The sequence below is a fragment of the Hyperolius riggenbachi genome, chromosome 4 (assembly GCF_040937935.1).
Source record: "Hyperolius riggenbachi isolate aHypRig1 chromosome 4, aHypRig1.pri, whole genome shotgun sequence".
Taxonomy (NCBI): Eukaryota; Metazoa; Chordata; class Amphibia; order Anura; family Hyperoliidae; genus Hyperolius; species Hyperolius riggenbachi.
The window spans coordinates 496360929-496382923 of NC_090649.1; the positions used below are offsets into that span (position 1 = coordinate 496360929).

Sequence of the window (21995 nt, forward strand, 5' to 3'; positions counted from 1 at the left end):
TCATTGTATACAATTTTGAGTCCACCCTTGGTGGAGGGTTGCTACCCTTTCTTCCTGTCTGCAGAGAGCGACTTCTTAATCCTGAATTGGGTCAGGACAATCTCCCCACCTGCCTTTACAGTGGTTGCCTGCTGGTGACCCTGACTTGTGAATATCTAGCAATACAAACTTATTGCCACCTTGTCCAGTATGAATTACACTATTGGGGCTCTTGGTGTTCCCTGTTTTTAAGTGCTCATGGGGGTTCAGTCTGGGGATGAGGAGGCTTTTCCCGAAAGAGGAGGGGAAGGCGTTAACAGCCAGAGATTTCAGAGGCAAGAGGGGTGGAGAGTGGAGGAGAGGGGAGTGAAGTTTTCACAGGTTGAGGGCTGGAGATGCGGAGCAGCTTGCCTGTGTAATGATGACAATCAGAATATGGCTGTTCTCATTGTATCACAGGAAAAAATAATCATATTCTGTTGAAGCTGTTTGCAGCTAGATTTGCTGTGTAAACTATCTAAACTTTAGCTAAAATATATAGACAAGTTAGTTGTTATAGTTCGTTTTTCATCTCAGATCCACTTTAAATAAATGTATTCCATAAAATTGGTCTTAGTAGGATAGACTATGACTGTCGTGAGGAGTAGATTGAGAGCTTCTTTGAGGGAAAGCTACTGACATGCTAGAAGCAGGGATGGTTTTAGGTAAAATGGGGCCAAGTTTTTATTTATTTCTAATCAAAGAGCTTATCTAGATAAAAACAGGTTCTGCCATTTAGTGCTTGTGCTGGAACAATAATACATCTGTATTCAGAGTTGAGATTAAACTCAAATCTTTCTACATTTAATGGTATTAAAACAGAACATCCCGATGCCCAGAAGAGCAACTTATCATGTTTGCATGAAATCTGGAGAGGACTCCTGTTTGATTTGTTCATTTTTCTTAATTTGTTCATTTTTCTTTTCCACGTCTGACTATTTTCCATTCCTCTTCATCGTTTGTCTCTCCTTTGCCCATAAAATCACATTCCACTCTATGAACTCTCAAAAAATAAAACCGCACTAGAAACTGTTTTCCAACCAGAGGGTAAGTGTTGAATTAAATGTATTATGATAATCACATTTGATTGTTGTAATTGATTACCCGCCATTTAATTGAAGATGATGCTTAAGCACTTTAGAAATCAGAGATCAGTGCGCAGATCCTGCAGGCTCTGCACAATCTACAGCCGGAGCTGGTAACGTCTAATAAGATTTATGCCGGCGACTGCCGCTCCTACTTGATTGTTGAGATCTGGGTGAGCAGTAATGTTTTATGTCCTTGCATTTCATTTCTTTTTATTTTCCTCTAATAGCACTCTTAAAATATCATTTGTCTGTTTGTAACTTTTTTTGACAGTTTAATGCGGCTCTTTACAGCTCTGTTAATAAAATATGGCAGCGGAATACATTTTCCGAGGGTAGCATGCATCAAGAAGTAATACGAAAGAAACGGGTCATATTTTAACAAGGCATAGCTTTGTCATTAATCACGCCCATATGTTACGTGGCAATAGACATAGGACTCTCCATATACCTTCAAGGCACCTGAGCTGCTCGAGCAGTTACAGCATTTCAGCTCCATAATATACATGGACATCATTGGAAATCAGAAGGTCCCAGAGCATTTTTTATAGCTGTGCCTTCAATCAAAAAATACATTCCTTCTAATTTCCCTCTAGGTACGTGATAGGCTGAAGGCCCAAAACTGCTATTCTGATGATGCTGACCTATTAGTGTCTTGCCACAGAGACTGATATGCAATGGAAGGAAATTGACCACAGTGCCATGTTGCTGAGCCATTGTAACCACAGTGACATATTATGGGGAAGGAGAGGTCCCAGGACAGTGTTACAGAGACCAAGTGACCACAGGGACATATTTTAGAGACCAACTTACCACAGGACAATGCTATTAAGATAAAGTGACCACAGATCTATGTTACAGGAAGCAAGAGACCACAGGGCCATGATACAGCAACTGAGTACTGACAGACCAACATTACAAAAACCATATGGACATGGCTACTGGCTATGCTACAGAGCCCTAATGACACATGATGACTGTAGGGCTATGTTGCACAATCCATGCAGAGCTATGCAGGAAAACAACATCACAAGCTTCTACCTAACATTTCAATGAATTCCTGGATATGTCTGTCATGTGGTCACTGTTCTCACTTTGGAGTGGAGTGCTGGGTCAGGTTGGAAACAATCAAGTTCTTCCTCACTGTGGCATCAATAGAACGGTTGTGGGTGGAATAGTGGGATAACAGGTTCGATCCTGAAGACTGTAGGCTTTCATCACCTAATGGCAGATAGTTTTTGATAAATCAGTAGTGTTGGCGTTTAAATTCGGGATCATGTGGTTTGGAACCTGAACACCTGCATTCAGAACCATCTCAGCATCAGACAGCAGGACGGGGTTCCAGCTTGGAATCAGGCAGTTTCATCAGAGCTAAATGAAATGCACTCCACCTGCTGTCCGATGCTGAAATAATGCTGAATGCGGCTGTTCAGGTTCCAAACCACGTGGTCCTGAATTCAAACACCACCTCTGTAAATCAGGTAGATTTGCTACATCACTATTTTCTTTAATGATCTCCAAATTGCTTAAGCCTACCTGTTAGGCTTGGTGGTGTATTCTCCACAGTCAGCATGCAACGCATGAGCTGACGTGGAGGAGGTACACACACTAGCACCAGGAAAAAGGCTATCCCTAGTATAGTGGAGGGGAGGACTGACTCCAATAGGAGATTGTGGCGCACAGAGCCGGTGCAGATCTGACAGCCACAAACAATGCTTTCGTATAACGTCTCAGCGCAAAGTAGCGCTGAGCGCATAAACCGGAACTGAGGAGATCAGGACAGGTAGACAGAATGAACGCTTGCTAGCTAGCGGCTACTTAGCGACAGCAAGCGTCCAAAACCAGACAGACTGGAATGAGGTAGCCAATGCGATGCGGCGATGGCGTGCCTCACAAAGACAGGACAGTCAGAAAATAGCAGGATTAAGATAGATGAACGTAACACAGATAAATATACAATAAGTATGTATTCCTAGCGTATTACAATTACAGCTATCAATGAAACTATTTGTAACGTCTGACTAACATATGTATATATCGGCAATGAACCGATATATGACATAAGCAGGAACGCTGACTAGGAATGGAGTAATACAGGGAACAGGACTCAGAAGGATTCGCTATCTCTTCGCAGAGATGAACGCAATCCACAAACGGTAACAGAACAGGATTCAGAAGGATTCGCTATCTCTTCGCAGAGATGAACGCAATCCACAAACAGTAACAGAACAGGATTCAGAAGGATTCGTTATCTCTTCGCAGAGATGAACGCAATCCACAAACAGAACCAGGAGCAGGGTAACTACCTCAGCACGGGTGGTCACGGTACGCGCAACCTACCAAAACGTGCTGGAAAGCTGACTAACTGCACACAGGATATAAACAGATCGTGTACGTATACATCAGCGACACTGATGTATCACGTAACACAAATACAAGGAAAATAATAAACGTGCTGGTATGCATATATATTGGCAATGAACCAATATATGATGCAAAGACCAGCAAAGTATCTTTATAACAAGAAACACGATCGGGGGCTAAAGCGACAGCAAGACTGGCTTAAGCTGAAGCTATGAAAACCCAAGGAAACCCTGCAGGAAGCAGATCTTTATACTGAGGTCATCCAATGGGAGCAGACATGCAGATTCCCACACAGGTGAATGATAATCAGTCACAAGCTGACAGCAGGGAAAGACAGACAAGGCTATGCAGCTTGCATGGAAAGACATCAGAACTGCCTGAGCTGCAGCACTACTTCCAGCAATAGCTGCTGCAGCAGCGATCATTACAGTACCCCCGCCTTTAAAAGTGGATTCCAGACGCTTTTCAAAACTGAAATTTCCAACAAAACAGTCTGACTGATAATTCATGATGACCGGGACAGCCCGGCAAGACCGAATTCCAGAATCAGTCCCCACAAGACTGGACCCATCAGAACCAGAACCTACAGAACCATGCCCATCAGTACTACAAGCCCCAGTGTGACACCCATCAGAACCATGATTTCCAGAAGAAAGCCCTCCGAAACTCCCTGAGCGATACCCACCGCCTTCCAGGAACAGTTCAGAAACGCCAAAGCCTTTGCAATGCCCACCGGTACTGTCTTTACCAACACAAAACCCACTGTTGAACCAGTCCAAGGCACCAGGACAAGTTTTCTCAGAGACCTCCCAGAACACCTTGAAGCTCCAAAGAGATCCCCATAGGTCAGAATGCCCCTTAGGCTCACATGGAGAACTATCAAGAACCCCTATGGAACCTAGGGCAATTCCCGAGTCAGGGCCACAAGGACAAACATCAATATCAGGGCTTTCAGGGACCAGAACCATCTCTGGGCATGCAGGCAGACTGGCAACATCAGAACATGTTCCCACTAAGGAAGCATCAGAGCACGCTAACACCTTAAACACACTTGGGCATTCTGGCACACAAAGAACATCTGGGCACACTGGCACAAGAGAAACCTCTGGGCATGTCAAGGAACTGTGAGCCTCATTGTCAGCCAAGACAGGACCAAAACCAGGACTGGCCAAAAAAAAATCATCATGACTAGACTTCGCAACTACTGGATTTTTACACGAGAATGCAGGATCAGACTTAGATGTCGCTGATTCCAGCAAAGTCAGTAACAAATCAGATTCAGGGGCACTAACAAGACAGGACAAATCTGATGTATGCACTGAGCCAGATAGGGACTCCACAACTACCTCTGGACTGGACAGAGACTCATTTAATACACTGGATTGGAGCTCATGAGGCGCTGCATAACAAGTCAGCATTGCAGCAGCCCCCACTGGACTAGGCAAAACTGAGGAATTCCCTGGACAGGAAGGGGACTCTGGAACCTCTGCCACAGCGGCCAGAGAACCAGAATCTTTCAGGATACAGGGCTGGGTTTCAGGAACACTCATCAGACCGGACTGAAATTCTGAGATTTCTATTATTTTGACCAGAGAATCAGAATTATCCATGTTACAGGGCAAGACTTCTGAAACATTCAGAGGACAGGGCTGGAGTTCCTCGGCTGTTACAACACTGGAGAGGGACTCAACATTGGTTAAATCAGACTGTGTACAGGGCAAGGTATCTAACACAATTGCTGACGAGGACAATATTTCAATGGCTTCTGCTTTGCTGGGCAGAAATTCATCAAGTTTTATTAGAGCAGACTGTAATTCCAAAACAGCTGCTAGACAAGTGAATATTACTGCAACACCAACTGAGGTAAGCAGTGCTTCAGCCTCCTCTGCTAGAGGGTTTAAAGTATCCAAAGTACTGGGTGAAGCATAAGACTCTGCGACCACAGCTTCACTGGACAGGATCACTGAACAGTCCATATTGCAGGGCAAAACCATGGAAGCACCTGCTGGACAGCATAATGATTCTGTGACCTGAGTTTCATTGGAGAGATCTACTGCACAATTCATGGTACAGGGCAAATTTATTGGAAAATTTTCTGAACAAGGTAATAATTCTGCGATTTCAGGTTCACATAGCAGATGCTCTGAGCTATTCACGAAACTAGAGCGAGGTGTAGAAACAGGAAGATCAAGACACAATGTTTGCGCATCTGAATCACCATTCATTTGTAAAATTGGAAAATTCAGATGCCGGGGTTCTGATGTTTCTAGACAGGATTGCTGGGACTCGGAAACTGATGTAGTGCATCTATTGGCATCTGCTGGATCAGACAGGAGTTGAACTTTATTAACACAGGTAATTTCTGCAGAAGTGTTTGCAGAGACAGGCAAGATTTTTCTGGTGTCTGTTTCACTAAACAAAGAGTCATGAGTACTGGCTAGGCTGGACTCGGAAGTCAGCAGGACCTCTGGATTCTCTGCTGAGAAATTTGCGCAGGGCAAGGTTAAGAATGTATCAGTGGCTTCTGTTTTACTGGGAAGTAACACTGAGTTATCCATGGTACAGGGTGGAATTGCAGGAACTTCAATTTCACACAAAAAGAGCTCCGAATCACCTGCTGAATCAGCCAAAGGTGCTGAAGCAGGCGGGTCAGAACGCCAAATTTGCGAATTCGGAGTCACATAAAAATCATCCAAAATCAGTTCCCACACATCAATCAATGGAGCCACAAAGTCATACCCACACACACCAGTTTTTATTAGGTTATAGGCAGACTTAATGCATGCATTCAATACTAATTCACTTTTTGCACTGTAAAATTGACAAAATGAACTTGAATCATTCTTCCATTCATTGACCAGAGCTTCCATCTCTCCTTTCTCAAATGGAGGATTCCAAGCATACTTAACAGGCAGATCATGGTTTGCAGATATGATTGTAGCAGGGACATATATTGGGTTAATTAGCAGGTGATTGGCAGATTCCTTATTCTTAAGAATCTCCAATACCTGTAGCAAGTGTTGAACTGTAGTGTATGCAAACTTTCCTTGCTTTACAAATAAGTTGATTTGTTCAATACTCTGTAATATCTCCTCATAATCATACTCAGATAATTCTTTTAAACAAAAATCTTTATTTTCCCTAGCCAGGGAGGAAAGTTCATTAGTAGTTTCATAAGTCCATTTAACTCCCCTGAAAGACAATTGCATTTCATTATCTGTTAATGGCAGAATCTCATTATAGGTCTCAGTCGCTAAGGATAACGACTCTGCAGATCGGACACGTTTCTTAGAACGTTTGCGTTTTGCCTTTGACCTTGCGGTTTTTGGTGATTTATTCAAAGCTGCAGGAAAATTATCAGTAACACTTTCTGCTTGCTGCTCATTCTTGCAAGCAATTGAAGGAGCAGCTGATTGGCCTGCTGCCAGGAGTTCATTAAGAGGAAAAGGCAATGGATCTATGCGCAACCAGTTATGGATCACAAACGCTAGAAATTCCAGCGGTTTCTCTTTCAAATCGGAATGATTGAGAACATCAAATGCCCACTGGAATAATTCCCCTTTAAACAAAATATAACTTAGTTGGAGTGCCCAGGTTGAAACAGGAGTCGCTTGGAGATCAGGATTGGTCAGGAACCTGGCACATTCAGAGAAAAACTCATTTTCTGTTTCAGAGCTAAGTTCTTCAAATTTCTTAAAGGAACAGGAACCATAACAGTGTCATACTTTCTGGGAATCCCCCCCACAATGGGGATTGGTAATGGGGTTTTCATCATGTAAGGCTTGGTGGTGTATTCTCCACAGTCAGCATGCAACGCATGAGCTGGCGTGGAGGAGGTACACACACTAGCACAAGGAAACAGGCTATCCCTAGTATAGTGGAGGGGAGGACTGACTCCAATAGGAGATTGTGGCGCACAGAGCCGGTGCAGATCTGACAGCCACAAACAATGCTTTCGTATAACGTCTCAGCGCAAAGTAGCGCTGAGCGCATAAACCGGAACTGAGGAGATCAGGACAGGTAGACAGAATGAACGCTTGCTAGCTAGCGGCTACTTAGCGACAGCAAGCGTCCAAAACCAGACAGACTGGAATGAGGCAGCCAATGCGATGCGGCGATGGCGTGCCTCACAAAGACAGGACAGTCAGAAAATAGCAGGATTAAGATAGATGAACGTAACACAGATAAATATACAATAAGTATTGTATTCCTAGCGTATTACAATTACAGCTATCAATGAAACTATTTGTAACGTCTGACTAACATATGTATATATCGGCAATGAACCGATATATGACATAAGCAGGAACGCTGACTAGGAATGGAGTAATACAGGGAACAGGACTCAGAAGGATACGCTATCTCTTCGCAAAGAAGAACGCAATCCACAAACGGTAACAGAACAGGATTCAGAAGGATTCGCTATCTCTTCGCAGAGATGAACGCAATCCACAAACAGTAACAGAACAGGATTCAGAAGGATTCGTTATCTCTTCGCAGAGATGAACGCAATCCACAAACAGAACCAGGAGCAGGGTAACTACCTCAGCACGGGTGGTCACGGTACGCGCAACCTACCAAAACGTGCTGGAAAGCTGACTAACTGCACACAGGATATAAACAGTTCGTGTACGTATACATCAGCGACACTGATGTATCACGTAACACAAATACAAGGAAAATAATAAACGTGCTGGTATGCATATATATTGGCAATGAACCAATATATGATGCAAAGACCAGCAAAGTATCTTTATAACAAGAAACACGATCGGGGGCTAAAGCGACAGCAAGACTGGCTTAAGCTGAAGCTATGAAAACCCAAGGAAACCCTGCAGGAAGCAGATCTTTATACTGAGGTCATCCAATGGGAGCAGACATGCAGATTCCCACACAGGTGAATGATAATCAGTCACAAGCTGACAGCAGGGAAAGACAGACAAGGCTATGCAGCTTGCATGGAAAGACATCAGAACTGCCTGAGCTGCAGCACTACTTCCAGCAATAGCTGCTGCAGCAGCGATCATTACACTACCTTTGTCTTTCAATTTAATCTAACCCTAATCTTATGGTTTTAGTAGGCGCTCTAGTAAAAATACCACTTCTGTTTCAGTTTAAATCCTGTGTACACTATTCTTTATCCCCTCTCTCTGTCTGTTCTCACTAACACTACAGAGGTCTCCAAAGCTCAAATTATACTAACACAGGCCCCCCAAAGTCCCCATGATGATATCAAGTTGGGGCTTCCATCCAGATCATTTATCTGTTTCTGATGGTGAGGCCACCAATTAATCACTGCAAACTGGCCCCCATGGTTGCCAACTGAAGGTGAGATGAGTCTGTCACTGGCTCACAGCCCCCCTTTCCCCCCAGCTATATGATGTTTTTGAGAGTGCAGCTGCAGGTATGGATTGAAATAGTTAATTCTGGGATGAAGTGTAGGGTTTAAAAAAAATGTTCAAGTATAAAAGTTCAAGTCAAAGTCACACTGGCTCCAAGTGTTGTGGCTGTCTGTTTGGAAGTGAGAGAATTGGGCACTGTTTCTTGGTTAGAGTGGGGTGGGAGGGGAGATGGGGTACATGTGATGGTGGTGAGAGGGTCAGTTTAACGCTAGGTGGTCCCAGAATCAGGCTTTAAAAAATATTGTGAAATAGATTTTGTTATTGTTTTATTTGTTTACCATTGAATCTATGACTTTAAATGTGTATGCATTTGTGCCATAATTGTAAAAAGTTGCTTCCGTCAATACTCCAATACATATTATTATGAAAAAAGGTGGCAGTATTATATTATTTCAGCCCATCTTGTGGGAGGAAGATGCTAAAGGCATAATATTTTATGCATTTTCTTTTTTCATAACCACTTTGCGTTAGCAAAAATGCATATCTGCAAATTAGTTTCACCAGGCTTAATTTAGCAGTAAATTTAACATGGGTGCTGAGAGGATTTGTGCACCAGGAATAGCCACAAGTAGAATATCTATAACACTTACTGATATTCTACTAAGGATCAGTGGGTTAGTTCGATAGTAAAGATCAGTAGTTTTTACTTATATTTTACTCTAGCCTAAGATGATAGTCTTAAAGAGACTCTGAAGTGAGTTAAAAAATCACTTTTTAGCGTATATTCCACATGGGCATGTTTGCCCCTGCTAAAACATTGCTATCCTGCGGCAGAACCAGGGGTCTTTACCCCCCAAATCCCCCCCTGCAAAATCCACGACCAACTTGGTCATAGATTTTGCTGCTCATGGAGGCAGGGCTATGAGCTGTAGCTCTGCCCCATGTGCATCTATCAGTGGCAGATCTCTGCCTCTCTCCGCCCCTCTCAGTAATGGAAGACTGAGAGGGGTGGGCGGAGGTGGAGATATGCGCTGATAGATGGGCAGGGCTGTGGCCATTAGCCCTACCTCAACAGGAAGCGATCCCTGGACACCACTGAGGGGATTTGGGGGGTAAAGACCCCCAGTTCTGCCGCGGGATAGCGGCGTTTTAGCAGGGGCAAGCATGCCATGTTCAATATAAGGTAAAAAGTGTTTTTTTTTTAACTCACTTCAGACTCTCTTTAATGCTTGATAATTGACTTAACACATTTAAAATGTTTGAGATTTCACATTTAGCTGAAAATTATCACAGTTAGCCAATTGGTCTTTATTTATCAGTTTGATTTTAAATAGTTACAGTTATTTTTTGGCTCTAAAGGAACATTGAAGGATCACAGCTGAAATGTGTGCAGTAAGTACAAGAGATAACCCTGAAAGAGTTGGACAACTTCACATTGAACAGCTGTCATTGGAACAAATGTCCCTAGTAGAGATTGAACACCTCACTGTCCAGGTCTATGCTGAGAGAATAGTTAAAAGTCTAGACTTCACTAACTTCCTGTCTTAGTCCTCTTTCCCAAAGACAGAAACAGAATGAAAATATTTCCAAGAGAAGTTACAGTAAATGTAAATCTGATAAATGTCCAAACTTTTACTTTACTAAACTAAAAACTAAAGTATCATATATACTGGAGTTAGTGTTGGGCGAACAGTGTTCGCCACTGTTCGGGTTCTGCAGAACATCACCCTGTTCGGGTGATGTTCGAGTTCGGCCGAACACCTAATGGTGTTCGGCCAAACTGTTCGGGTTCGCCCGAACTGCTCAATGGCCGGCCGAACAGGGCCAAACAGGGCCCCTGTTCGGCCGAATATGGCCCCTGTTCGGCCGAATACGGCCCCTGTTCGGCCGAATACGGCCCCCCTATGGGGTCGCAGGCATAAGGGGGGAGCATGCCCCGATCGCGGGGGGGGGTCGGAAATTCCCCCCACCCCCTCCGCTAGCGCTCCCCCCTCTGCCCGCTTCCCCATAAAAAAAGTTTAATGCAAGTTAAATAGTACCGGTGGCTGGCAGTGGAGTGAGGAGGAGGAGTCCGAGTAGGAGAGTGACGCGTTGAGGCCGGGCAGCGGGCGGTTCAGCGGTAGTACCCTTGTGGTACTTCCACCCTTTCTCTGACCTCACGTCCTCTACGTGATGACGCATACGAGGGTACGCGTGACGCGTACCCTCGTATGCAGAGGACGTGAGGTCAGAGAAAGGGCGGAAGTACCACAAGGGTACTACCGCTGAACCGCCCGCTGCCCGGCCTCAACGCGTCACTCTCCTACTCGGACTCCTCCTCCTCACTCCACTGCCAGCCACACCGGTACTATTTAACTTGCATTAAACTTTTTTTATGGGGAAGCGGGCAGAGGGGGGAGCGCTAGCGGAGGGGGTGGGGGGAATTTCTGACCCCCCCCCCCCCCCCCTGTGATCGGGGCATGCTCCCCCCTTATGCCTGCGACCCCATAGGGCTCCCAAAATGGGCATGTTCGGGGGTCCCATTGACTTCCATTGAGTTTGGGGTTCGGGCCGAACATGCCGAACATCTGGCCCATGGTCGGCCTGTTCGGCCCGAACCCGAACATCCAGGTGTTCGCCCAACACTAACTCGAGTATAAGTTTAGAAATGTAGGTCTGATTCACTTCTTAAAAGTATAGGCGTCAATTTATACACAAGTCACAGGTAACACTGAGCACACTGAGTAATGTGTGTACTAACAGTGACATTCCCATTTGCAGCAATTTACCTAGTGGTAAGCGATACTTTGAGGAAAGAGAAATGCCAAAAAAAACCAGGTCTCAGTCCTGGCCACAAGTCCTGGCCACAACATTTAAAAAGGAAAGGGGCAGGGGAAGATACTGGGCTTCAGGTAGTGAATAATTGCAGCACTTGGGGGTCTGGAGGAGTTGTTGGCTGCACTTAAGGGGCAGGAGGGGTTAATGATTGCACTACTGTATGCAGTGTAGTCATTAACCCCTCCTGAGCCCCAAGTGCAGCCATTAACTTTGTTGGGTAGACTTATACTTGAGTCAATAAAACAATTCAGCTTAAGAGGGTTGAATATTGGAGTCGACATATACACAAGGTCAACTTGTATTTGAGTATATACCGTCATTGAATAATTCAGCTAGATTTCCACTTTGAGGATAGTTAATTAAACGCTAGATGTTTTTAGGGAAAATTCTGAGGGTCATTCTTATGAAAGTAGGTCATCAGATGTCTGCACAAGCTCAGCCACCAAGAATGGTCTACACAAGATCCCAAAATACATTATAGTGTTCTGTGAAAAGACTTCATCATCATGTTCCAGCAGCAATGGAGTAATCATGGTACCAAACCAAGAGAGAGTGACGTTTAGGTCTGCCCAAAAGATGGCATGCAACCAGGAATTAGGAGACAAGTGAAAGAAAAAAAGGAATAAAAAAGATGACTAACCTAACCCACCTGAGCTTGGCTCGCAGGGATCGATGTCCTCATCATCCTCGCTTGGACACTCCGCAGAGGCAACCAAGAGGTCATCAGAACTCTGCAAAGAATAAAAAAGGGTTTATGAAGTAGCTGATTTGATCACATTTTACACCACAGCTGATAAATGTTGGATCAGTTCCAGGGAAAAGAAATATGTACATCTAAAACAATCAAAATTGTATTTAAAGTTTACTGCTCCCCAATTTTGTCACAGTATTAACTTCATTCTACACATTTGAGCCAAAATGTTATCTGAGATGTGAAAACATGTTTAAACCTAACGTTTCAAAAGTTTTTTCATTCCGTGTTGTTGAGTCAGACACACTCGAGTCAAAGAACAACAGACACACTAATTCATCCACGCTAAATGGTGTTTGCCACAGTACAAGTTTGTTCCTTTTCCATATTGTACAGGAATCAGAAGTCAAGGTTTATGTGATCCCAGTTACTTGCTAAATGTATATGTTAATGCACAAAGAGAACAGGGAACAGGTTTGATAGTCCAAAATTCCTCTGTGTGGGAGCTAAGTAACATTAAAAAACTGTTGCAACTTACAGAGAAAGTCAAAAGTCACATCAGCATTTCTCATTTCTGGTACAGGTTTGCTGTAAAGGACTTTTAATTCCTTTGCATGCAAGATTTTTTAAAGTGTCACTAAAAACAATATCTTCTGCCAATAGAAAAAAAAAATATGCATTGCTTGTTTCTTCAGTAAAAAAAAATATATAGCATGAAAAAGTTTGCCCTGCCTTCTCCAGCTTTGTCAACAGGGTGAGCAATTTCTTTGATGACAAACCCACCTATTTTGCTAGTTTCTCAGTTGCTTTTATTGTCTTTGCAGCTGCCAATCAAGCATGGAATTCATCTGTCTTGGGCTGACTGCTTAGTCACCTTTAGGGATATTAAAAAGTAGTACAGCTGATAGCTTGGAAGGGCAAATCACTTTTACAGGGTATAAACGAAGTCTCATTCTTTTTTCGTTTTTTTTTCTACTTCAACTATCTGTGTGGGGATTGCTGTTTGGACTTTTGCTTTAAATATAAGCTATTACTGAATACCTAATTAACACATTAATAAGGAACATATATTCATGCCTTAAAATATCTGTACATTGGAAAGCTGTTATATACCTAGGTTACATTAATTAACATGATTTTTAATTGTGCCCTCAATGCGGCAATCATCCATATGCTGCATTAAATACTTATGTTAAGACGGGGGTTTATTCGAACATGTCACCAACACCTCCGCACCACAGTTCAAATATTTTCCTGCAGATTTTTTATTTTATTTTTTTTGCGTCAAAAGCGTGAAATCCAAGTCCCTCAAACCTTCTCCTGGTTTCTTCAGGCTAATGTCACTTCCAATTTAATTAGTGCAAAACAAAAAGGGATTAATTTGCTAGTTATACGTCCCATGGTAACGCTGTAACATTGAGTTTGCTTTACGGTGGTGATTGACACATGCAGAGTGACATCATGGTTGTGCACAGATTAGGACTTTTATGGCGTCTACTTAAAATTTTCATTTTCCTGAACAGGTAAATCTATTTCCCGGTGTTCTAATATTATTCAAAAGAATATCTATCTTTATTTACAACAAGGACAGTACATTAGTGCCTTCTTATATATATTTTTAAACATAGTCACGAAAAGTCATTCAATGAGGTCCAAAATTCTTGACACCACATTGAAGGATTTCTTAGCAATAGCCATCTGTTGCTCAGAGGTCTTGCATGGTATGATGCTTTGATAGCCGTGAGGATAAAACTGCTTCTGTGTAAAGTGCATAATAAACAAGTAATTCTACAACAACCTTGACTTTTTAAACCAGAGAATGCAATTTGCTACACCGTGATTGTTGTGGCCATGATCAGTAGACTGCAGGGGTCTTATTTTGACATACACTGCCCGCAGGGCCGGTTCTCTCACGAGGCAAGGTAAAACATTTGCATCAGGCGCAGATATTGCAGGGGAAGCATGTTTGTACTGTGTATATAGGCTAACAGCATGCAGTCAGAGTAGGCGGAGAAGCAAGAAGAGAGTAAGGTGAAGCGGTCATCATTGGGGAAAAGCAGCTTGTTGTGCTGTGTGAGGAGTCCAACAGTGAGTGAGGAGGGGGAAGGCAGGAGAGCATCATTGGGGAAAAGCAGTTTGTTGTGCTGTGTGAGGAGTCTGGCAGTGAGTGAGAAGGGGGAGGCAGGAGAGCATCATTGGGGAAAAGCAGCATTTTGTGCTATGGGAGGAGTCTGAGGTGAGTGAGAAGGAGGGACGCAGGAGAGCAGCAGTGTTTCATTTGACTTGCACAGCAGAAGGGAGGGGTGCATCCTTGCAAGTTTGCCTCAGTCTAGAACCATCCCTGACCGCTGGTGAGTTGGGCACAGGGGGAGCTGAATGACAGCTCACCATGTTGCCACTCAAATTACCGGCAGTATTAAATACTATTCACCCTCTGATTCATAGCAACTCAGAGGGAAAAGTAATTTGGGGTCCAGTGGTTGCTGGAACCCCCAAAATTACACTTGGACGTGCTGTTCACTGTAGCATTAGGGCTATAGCGGCACTCTGCTCAGGCGCGCAGCAATTAGAGGGGCTTGTGGTCTCAGCTGGTCTTTGATTAGGATGGGGGTTACCAAACAGACACACGTATTCCGGTAATTAGGATAAAGAGGTCTAAGGGCTCATTTCCACTTGGGCAGAATTGGTCCATAAACTGCAGCATTTCTCCGCAGTCAACTCAGCAGGGAAAGGAAAGATGTTACACTATCTAGATCTTTACCCAAAACTAGCATGAACGATTGTTTGAATCATGTACGTAGTTTAATAAAGGGATACAATTGAGGACAGATGGCCAGTTAGATGTGTAAATAAGTATAAGGGCAAGGTGTGCGTAGATAACAGCTAATAATGTCACACTAAGCAGCAAAACTATGGATAATGTTGGACAGTCTGACAATTGGACATCTTCCATTGCAAGTACAAGAGGAAATGTAACCAAGGATTGAACATCATCCCAATCAGTAGCTGATACTTCCTTTACCATAAGAAATCTATTCCTTTTCTCAAATAGCTCATCAGGGGGTTCTGTATGGCTGAAATTGTGGTGAAACCCCTCCCACAGTGTGATGTCATGACCATGGTCCTGACAGTTTCCTCTCTGTGAACCTCGTTGCATTGTGGGAAATAACGACTGTTTCCAACCTCCAAAAAAGCAGCACCTCCTTCAACAGACATCCCCTGCCAGCAGTAAACATGTTACCGCCAGTGATAAATTTCAGAATGTAAATCAAGGAGAGAAACGATTTTACAATGGGCAAGCACCGACTAAATCATTTATAAATAATTTATTGTAAAAATGTAGCACTTCTTTCATCACGTTATTTTCACTGCAGTTCCTCTTTAAGCTCGTTTAAGGATTAGCAAAATCTGTCCAATAATTTCACCTGGCATTGTTCAGTTGATGGCTTGATATATGTGCAAAAAGTATAAATATCCAACCATGCTAAAGACTTATAAAGTTTTCTAAAAGAACAATATAAGCGAGGAAAAAAGGGAAAGTAATGTAACATAACTGTTTAATGAAACTTGCCCTCTATATTAAATAACAGAGAAGTATAGCACTAACCGCTCTAGAGTGTCCCTTGGTGTGTTGGGACAAGCCTCTCTACTTTCCTATAGAACAATGACCTATAGATTCACCCATTTAGTTGTCAGTGACATTTAATAAAAGCCATAACAGCTCTTCAGAAGCGTATCCTCCAGAGACAATCACTATTTTTTCCCTTGAAACCAGGATTGACAGCACATACCAAGCAAGGGTGGCAGATCGCTCAGCAATACAGTATCAGCAATTGTAGGAAAATAGTCGAGGCAAATGGGTTTGTTGAAATTATATCTGTCAATCAGCCCGAAGCCATTAAACGTTACATTGCGAAATGTGACTACCACATCTCTTAAGATAAAAGCTTGCATGCCATTGTACTGTATCTGAAAGAATGTTCAAACTCCAATGAGCAAAACAACAATTATTTCATTTGAGACACGCTGGACGTATAAATGCTGTCACTGGTATTTTAACCTTCCAGGTGGTCATCGCCTGCTGATGTGCAAATACTTCTATCGGCATAGGAAAAGATATCGGAAGTACGTTCTGTTAGGACTCTGATTTGTGTTCAAGTGAAGGGATTCTTGTACATAGTTTGCTAGTAGTTCCTTATTCAGATGTATAATGCTTGTTTTGTCCGTTATCTTGGGGCATGTTCACAATGCAGCAGTAAAATTGGCAAGTGCAGCCTGCGCAGGGAGCGCGTGGCAATTTTGCAGGAACCTCTGACGTGTACATAGCCTGCGTTACACAATTAGCCTGACCAGTGGTGTAAGTACCAATCATGGGGTCCCTCAGTGAAACTTTGATGCCCCCCCATGTTCATACCCCTTTCCTTTGCCTCGCCATGGTTCCCTTCACAGCCTGGGGGCCCATCTCACAAGGGTCATAATACAAGTGTGTCCATCATGTTTTTCACACCCATAACAAGTGTAGCCACAAAACCCCTGATTTGGAGTACTGCCCTCTGTATTGGAGAAAGAGATTGTTAATAGTTGAAGCCCCCCACAGCTCTGGGCCCCCATGTGATCAGAGGGACTGCTCCCCTCTAGATACGCTCCTGAGTCTGACCTCGGTTACCTAGGTAACATGCATGTTGCCCGGGTACTGCACACTGCGTTGTGTACTGAGTAGGCCTCTTTGCCGCTTATTCACTTGCATCAGTGTCATAGCTACAAATAGCACATTATTTACTCACATTGACACAACTTGGCAATGCCACCATTCCCCTTTCTTCCCTTACAGATAAGTGTGAACACAGCAATATAAAACACAAAGGCGCTGCAGTTGTAAAATCAGAAAGTCCACAAAAAAGTTATCTTAAAATGGCTTTGTCTGAAACAGATTATGAACTGAATGGACGGTAAGGCAGCATCTGAGAAACAGCTCTGGAGCCCACTCTGTTCCCTCAGCATGTCCCTCATGTGGAACCCATTATACTGGAGAACAGCTGGCACTGCCACATTGTTTTGGTAATGTAACAGTACCTTACTCCCCTGAGCGGGCCCCCTTCCCCTCCCCCCTCCCCCCTGGGGCCCGCTCAGGGCCGTTTTTGGGCCTGGAAGGGCCGCAGCATGAGGGAAAAGCTATGGCCACACTCAGCAAGAAGGGGGGGAAGGTCCCCCCTTCCCTCACCTCGGGCTCTCCCCTCTGCGCTTCCCTCCAGCTTCAATAACCATATTTGTGCAGCGGCGGGCAGAGCAGTCACATACCTTCCATGCGCTCCAGCGTGGACGCTTCTCTCTCTAGCCTCTGATGCGACTTCCTGTATAAACAGGAAGTCGCATCGGACACTAGAGAGAGAAGCGTCCACGCTGGAGCGCATGGAAGGTATGTATCTGCCGCTGCCCGCCGCTGCACACATATGGTTATTTGGTTATTTAAGCTGGAGGAGAGCGCAGACGGGAGAGCCCGAGGTGAGGGAGGGGTGGGGGCCATCCTCCCTCCTTGCCGAGTGTGGCCATAGCTTTCCCCTCATGCTGCGACCCCTACAGCCCCCCAAAATGGCCTGATCGGGCCCCAGGGGGAGAGGGGTAGGGGGCCCACTTAAAATTTCTGCAGGGGGGCCCGGTGGATCTTAGTTACGCCCCTGTCTCAGAGGGTGAGTTAAGCCAAAACCCCTGGGAAGTCAGTAGATCATGGCACATGCTGTGTTGATTTTTGGCTGTATAGTTGCTTTAATGTAAACAATACCCCCATCACCTATACTGCTAACCTTTATGTGCAATGTACACAATGTCTGTTTAGTTTTACTTTAATCCAAGGTCCACATGAATCATTGAAACTTTGAATCTGCTAGATTTGGTGGAGCAGGTGGCAAAGATTTCTTGCAGTAGGTTTACCCTGTACCACAACTACCCCTTTAATAAATAAACTTCGCTACATTCTCTCCAACAGCAGATACCCTGGCCTCTCCTAAAGACTAATGTATAGGTAGAAACTGCTTTCAAGGTGCGTATAACCTGATGCTTGGGATTCGAAGACTCGGAGACAGCATGCTTACACATAACAACGTATTCACAAAGCTGCAAGGCCTCTCACTGTTTCTGTGATCGCTCCCATCTTGCTTAAATCACAGTTTGAAAGAGAGTACTTGAATCTGATGGGCTGTGAGCTCTTCCCCTGTCTGGCCTGAGATTCATTTTGAAAGTGGAAGGCTAAAATTTTCCCAATGGGACTGTGAATGAGCAGTGTCAGCACAGTGAGTTTATCTCCATCCTGTTCCTCCGAACTCTCACGCAGGAACATTAACATGCCATCCAGTACATTATCCCCACTCTGTGTGTAAAGGGCTTGTGCCATTAGTCCCACTAACTACTGCACTACGTACCAATGAAATAATAAACAACGGCTGTTTGGAGACGCATCATTAGCAGGGTATAAGAGTGAAGAAAATAGCCACAGAAAAGACTCTAAAACAAGACATAGAAAAAAAATTAGTGCAGATGGAATTTCTCTGAAATTATACTGAGGTTTTTATGGCTTGCAGGGTAAATGCAACCTGAGGCTTGTTCTCTCTTATGGATGTGCGGGCGACATCTGACTGCTGTCTGAAGTCTGCAGGTGGCTTTGGTCGTGAGCAATAATAACAATTTGCCACAGGTAAGAGAACAATCCATCTACTGATGATGCACACAGGTTCAGTGAGGCACGCTGTGATAAGTTCTGGGGAAATGTTTTATTTTCTTTCTGATGAGTACATTTTACTGCATGTGGACTAACAGACCATAATAGAATAAAGGGGGATATATTGGAGTTCAGGATGGGGGGGGGGGGTGTAGGGCTAGACGGCACTTAGAGTAGACCTAAAGATACTCGACAAAGTAACACTGCAAATAGGCAGCCCTCTGATCAATGTCAAAACTCAAATATTGATTATTTCCGTCACTGAAATGTTATTGGTCAAAGCTGACTGTGTTATATTATTTGCTTAATTTATCAGCCATGCTTGAAAAGGAGTGTGGCCCCAGTGGGATTACCAACAAGCCCTTGGCAACGGGAGGACAGCGTCGGAGGCCTCTATAGGATCCAGAGACTTGCCATTTCTTAGGTAGAGAGACGTCGCGAACGGTTCCCGAACCGTTGGCCGGCAAACATCCCTGTATCTATGTGCCATGTACTACTTCCGGGTTGCTATGACCCGGAGTAGTACGGTTGCGCTGGCCCGGTGGTGCGCGTCCTAGATTGTGCTCCTGTTGCCGGGCACTTTCTGCGCATGTGCGTGACGTCATGAGTGATGTCACGCTCATGCGCAGAGAATTTCACTATGTGCCAGCATATGCAGTGAGATCACTTGCTGTGATGAATTGAAATTTTCCGGCCGTTACCTAACCTCTGATCCTATAAACCACTGGAAACACTGCAGCAACACAGCCAAAATTTGACACATCAGTGCTCTCTTACTAGGACGTCTTTTTCCATCCAGGTCTCTAACACCTGGTCCTTAAAATTAATGGAACAATTCATCCTAGAGGTCCATTTTTGCTCCAAAATTACCTACTAGGAGTTCTTTTCCCCCATTTTTTTCTCCATAAAGATATCTGATAGACTGCGCACTATCAATATTAAACAATTTTTGGGGGATCCCCCACATTTTTTCATCAGGCCTGGCTGTGGTGGCCCACCTGTGTGTTCTGGTCAATTTTAAATAGATTCATATTATATATGTTTGTATTTTGGTCATTAATAAAATTTGTATTTTTATATATAATTTATTTCCTCCTGCTCTTTTAGTCTTACATCGGTCATATTGAAAAGTCTCAGACTTGTGGAGGATTATCTTTGTTAGGAATTTTTCGGACCTATTTGTCTAAATTGGGTTTACAGAAGGACAGTTTCTTTGATAGTTCCTCTTTAAGGAAAACATATAATGTCATGATGAAATCTACGCTGCGCTCTATGCTTTCAGAAAACACCTCTGCCAGTTGGTCAATAATCAGAGGACACTAGAAAATACCCTTAACAGCGTCCATAAAGTGAAAATCCTGAGAACCTTTTACGCCAGCAATGTCTTTATCAGCAGTATTTCCAGCATGAAGTGTTGATGTCATTTTCCCCTAGTCAGATTTTCAGCTCTGCTGTTTGGGAGCTGAGAAAATAGCTGTGTGACTTTGAATAGTTTAGGAACTAAATTTCCCAGCATGCACTGCAGCTGTAAACTACGGCAGTCCTCTCTCTGCTATTTATCAAATCTTCTTTGTTTCCCATCTTCCACCTACCACTCAATATGACCTAGTTTTAAAGATGGAAAATAGGTCATCAACATCTAATTTAAGTATGATTTAAATAGCTGTTTGAAGGCAGAGTTTATAATCTGACAAAGGTTTTTTCGATTTCCATATTTATGTCCCTGCAACCAGCAGCTACAAAACAAGAACACTTTTTCTTTGTGATGAAACAGCCAATGTATGTTTTTCACAACATTTCTTTTTGAGCTGAAACGATAACTAAAAAATGACTATTTTGCCCTTAGCAGCCCCTCCCTAACGCAAAGGATAAAACATCTAACATTTGTCTAAATTCAGGCACATCGACTCAGAAGCCAACCCATTTAAGCCCTGTACATATGTATACTTACTGTCACCCTTAACGATCACTGGACAATTATTAGGGGGACAGCATGGAGAATGAATACTGTACAGACATCCTGTTTGGCTATAGCCAAGAAGCATGTGTTGTTCAATACAGAGAGGGGCAAGGATGATGGGGAAACATAAGCTAGCGACATCCAGCATGGTAGGTAAGTACAAGTTCTTTATGGCAGATTGCGAAACAAGTTGATAGAACAGCTGTGTACAGTAGATTTTCAGCTTAGACAGTGCCAAACAATCAACTTGTCTGAGTTTGGACTAGCGTATGCGCGAGGCTTTAGGAGTTGATACACAAAACTCACAATTTGTCTCACCTTACCTTTTTCACCTTATCTTTATTGCATATTCCCAGTGGCGTCCCTACCATGTGGCGGCCAGGAGCGCTCCGCTCCGGGTGTCAGCTTCAGGGGGGGTGTCATCAAGGCCTCCCCCCCAGAAGCCTTGATGACACAGGAGCGGAAGCAGCGCTGAAGGAGGGGTGGCAGCATTGGCGGGGAGGGGGGAAATACCCCCCCACATCTCCCTCACCTGGGTCCCCTCCTTCGGCGCTTCCCCTCCACGGGCGCCGGCAACGGGCACTGACAGGGCGGCTGATAGCCACCCTCAGTTTACCCGAGCAGGGCTACGGGAAGATGGCCGCCGACGCCCGCACTGGAGACAAAAATAGACGGCAAGATGGCCGCCGACGCCATCTTGCCGTCTATTTTTGTCTCCAGTGCGGGCTTCGGCGGCCATCTTCCCATAGCCCTGCACTGATGACGCAGCGGGAGACGGCGCGGGACATTCAAGAGGAGCTGCGGAGAGAGAGAGGCTGCCTGGGATTCGGAAGAGAGGTTTCATCTGCAGGTAAGTGAATGTTTTTTTTTCTTTTACAGGTGCACCGGCCCGGCCACCCACCGCTGCTGCCCACCTACCCACCGCTGCTGCCCACCTACCCACCACTGCTGCCCACCTACCCACCACTGCTACCCACCTACCCACCAGGCTACCCAGCAGGCTACC

General features: G+C 44.2%; 1 protein-coding gene across 5 annotated transcripts in view; it reads right to left on the bottom strand.

Annotated features, from left to right (window-relative positions):
• The window catches only part of LOC137504537 (neurexin-1-beta-like), a 483008-nt gene that overhangs the window by 40666 nt on the left and 420347 nt on the right, over positions 1–21995 (bottom strand). For 4 of the 5 annotated variants that reach the window (XM_068233085.1, XM_068233083.1, XM_068233082.1 and 1 more), the window contains one exon: positions 12267–12357. In XM_068233085.1, the coding sequence (XP_068089186.1) occupies positions 12267–12357 (91 nt within the window). The remainder of the gene's footprint in view (positions 1–12266; positions 12358–21995) is intronic. The other variant, XM_068233081.1, reaches the window with a different exon arrangement.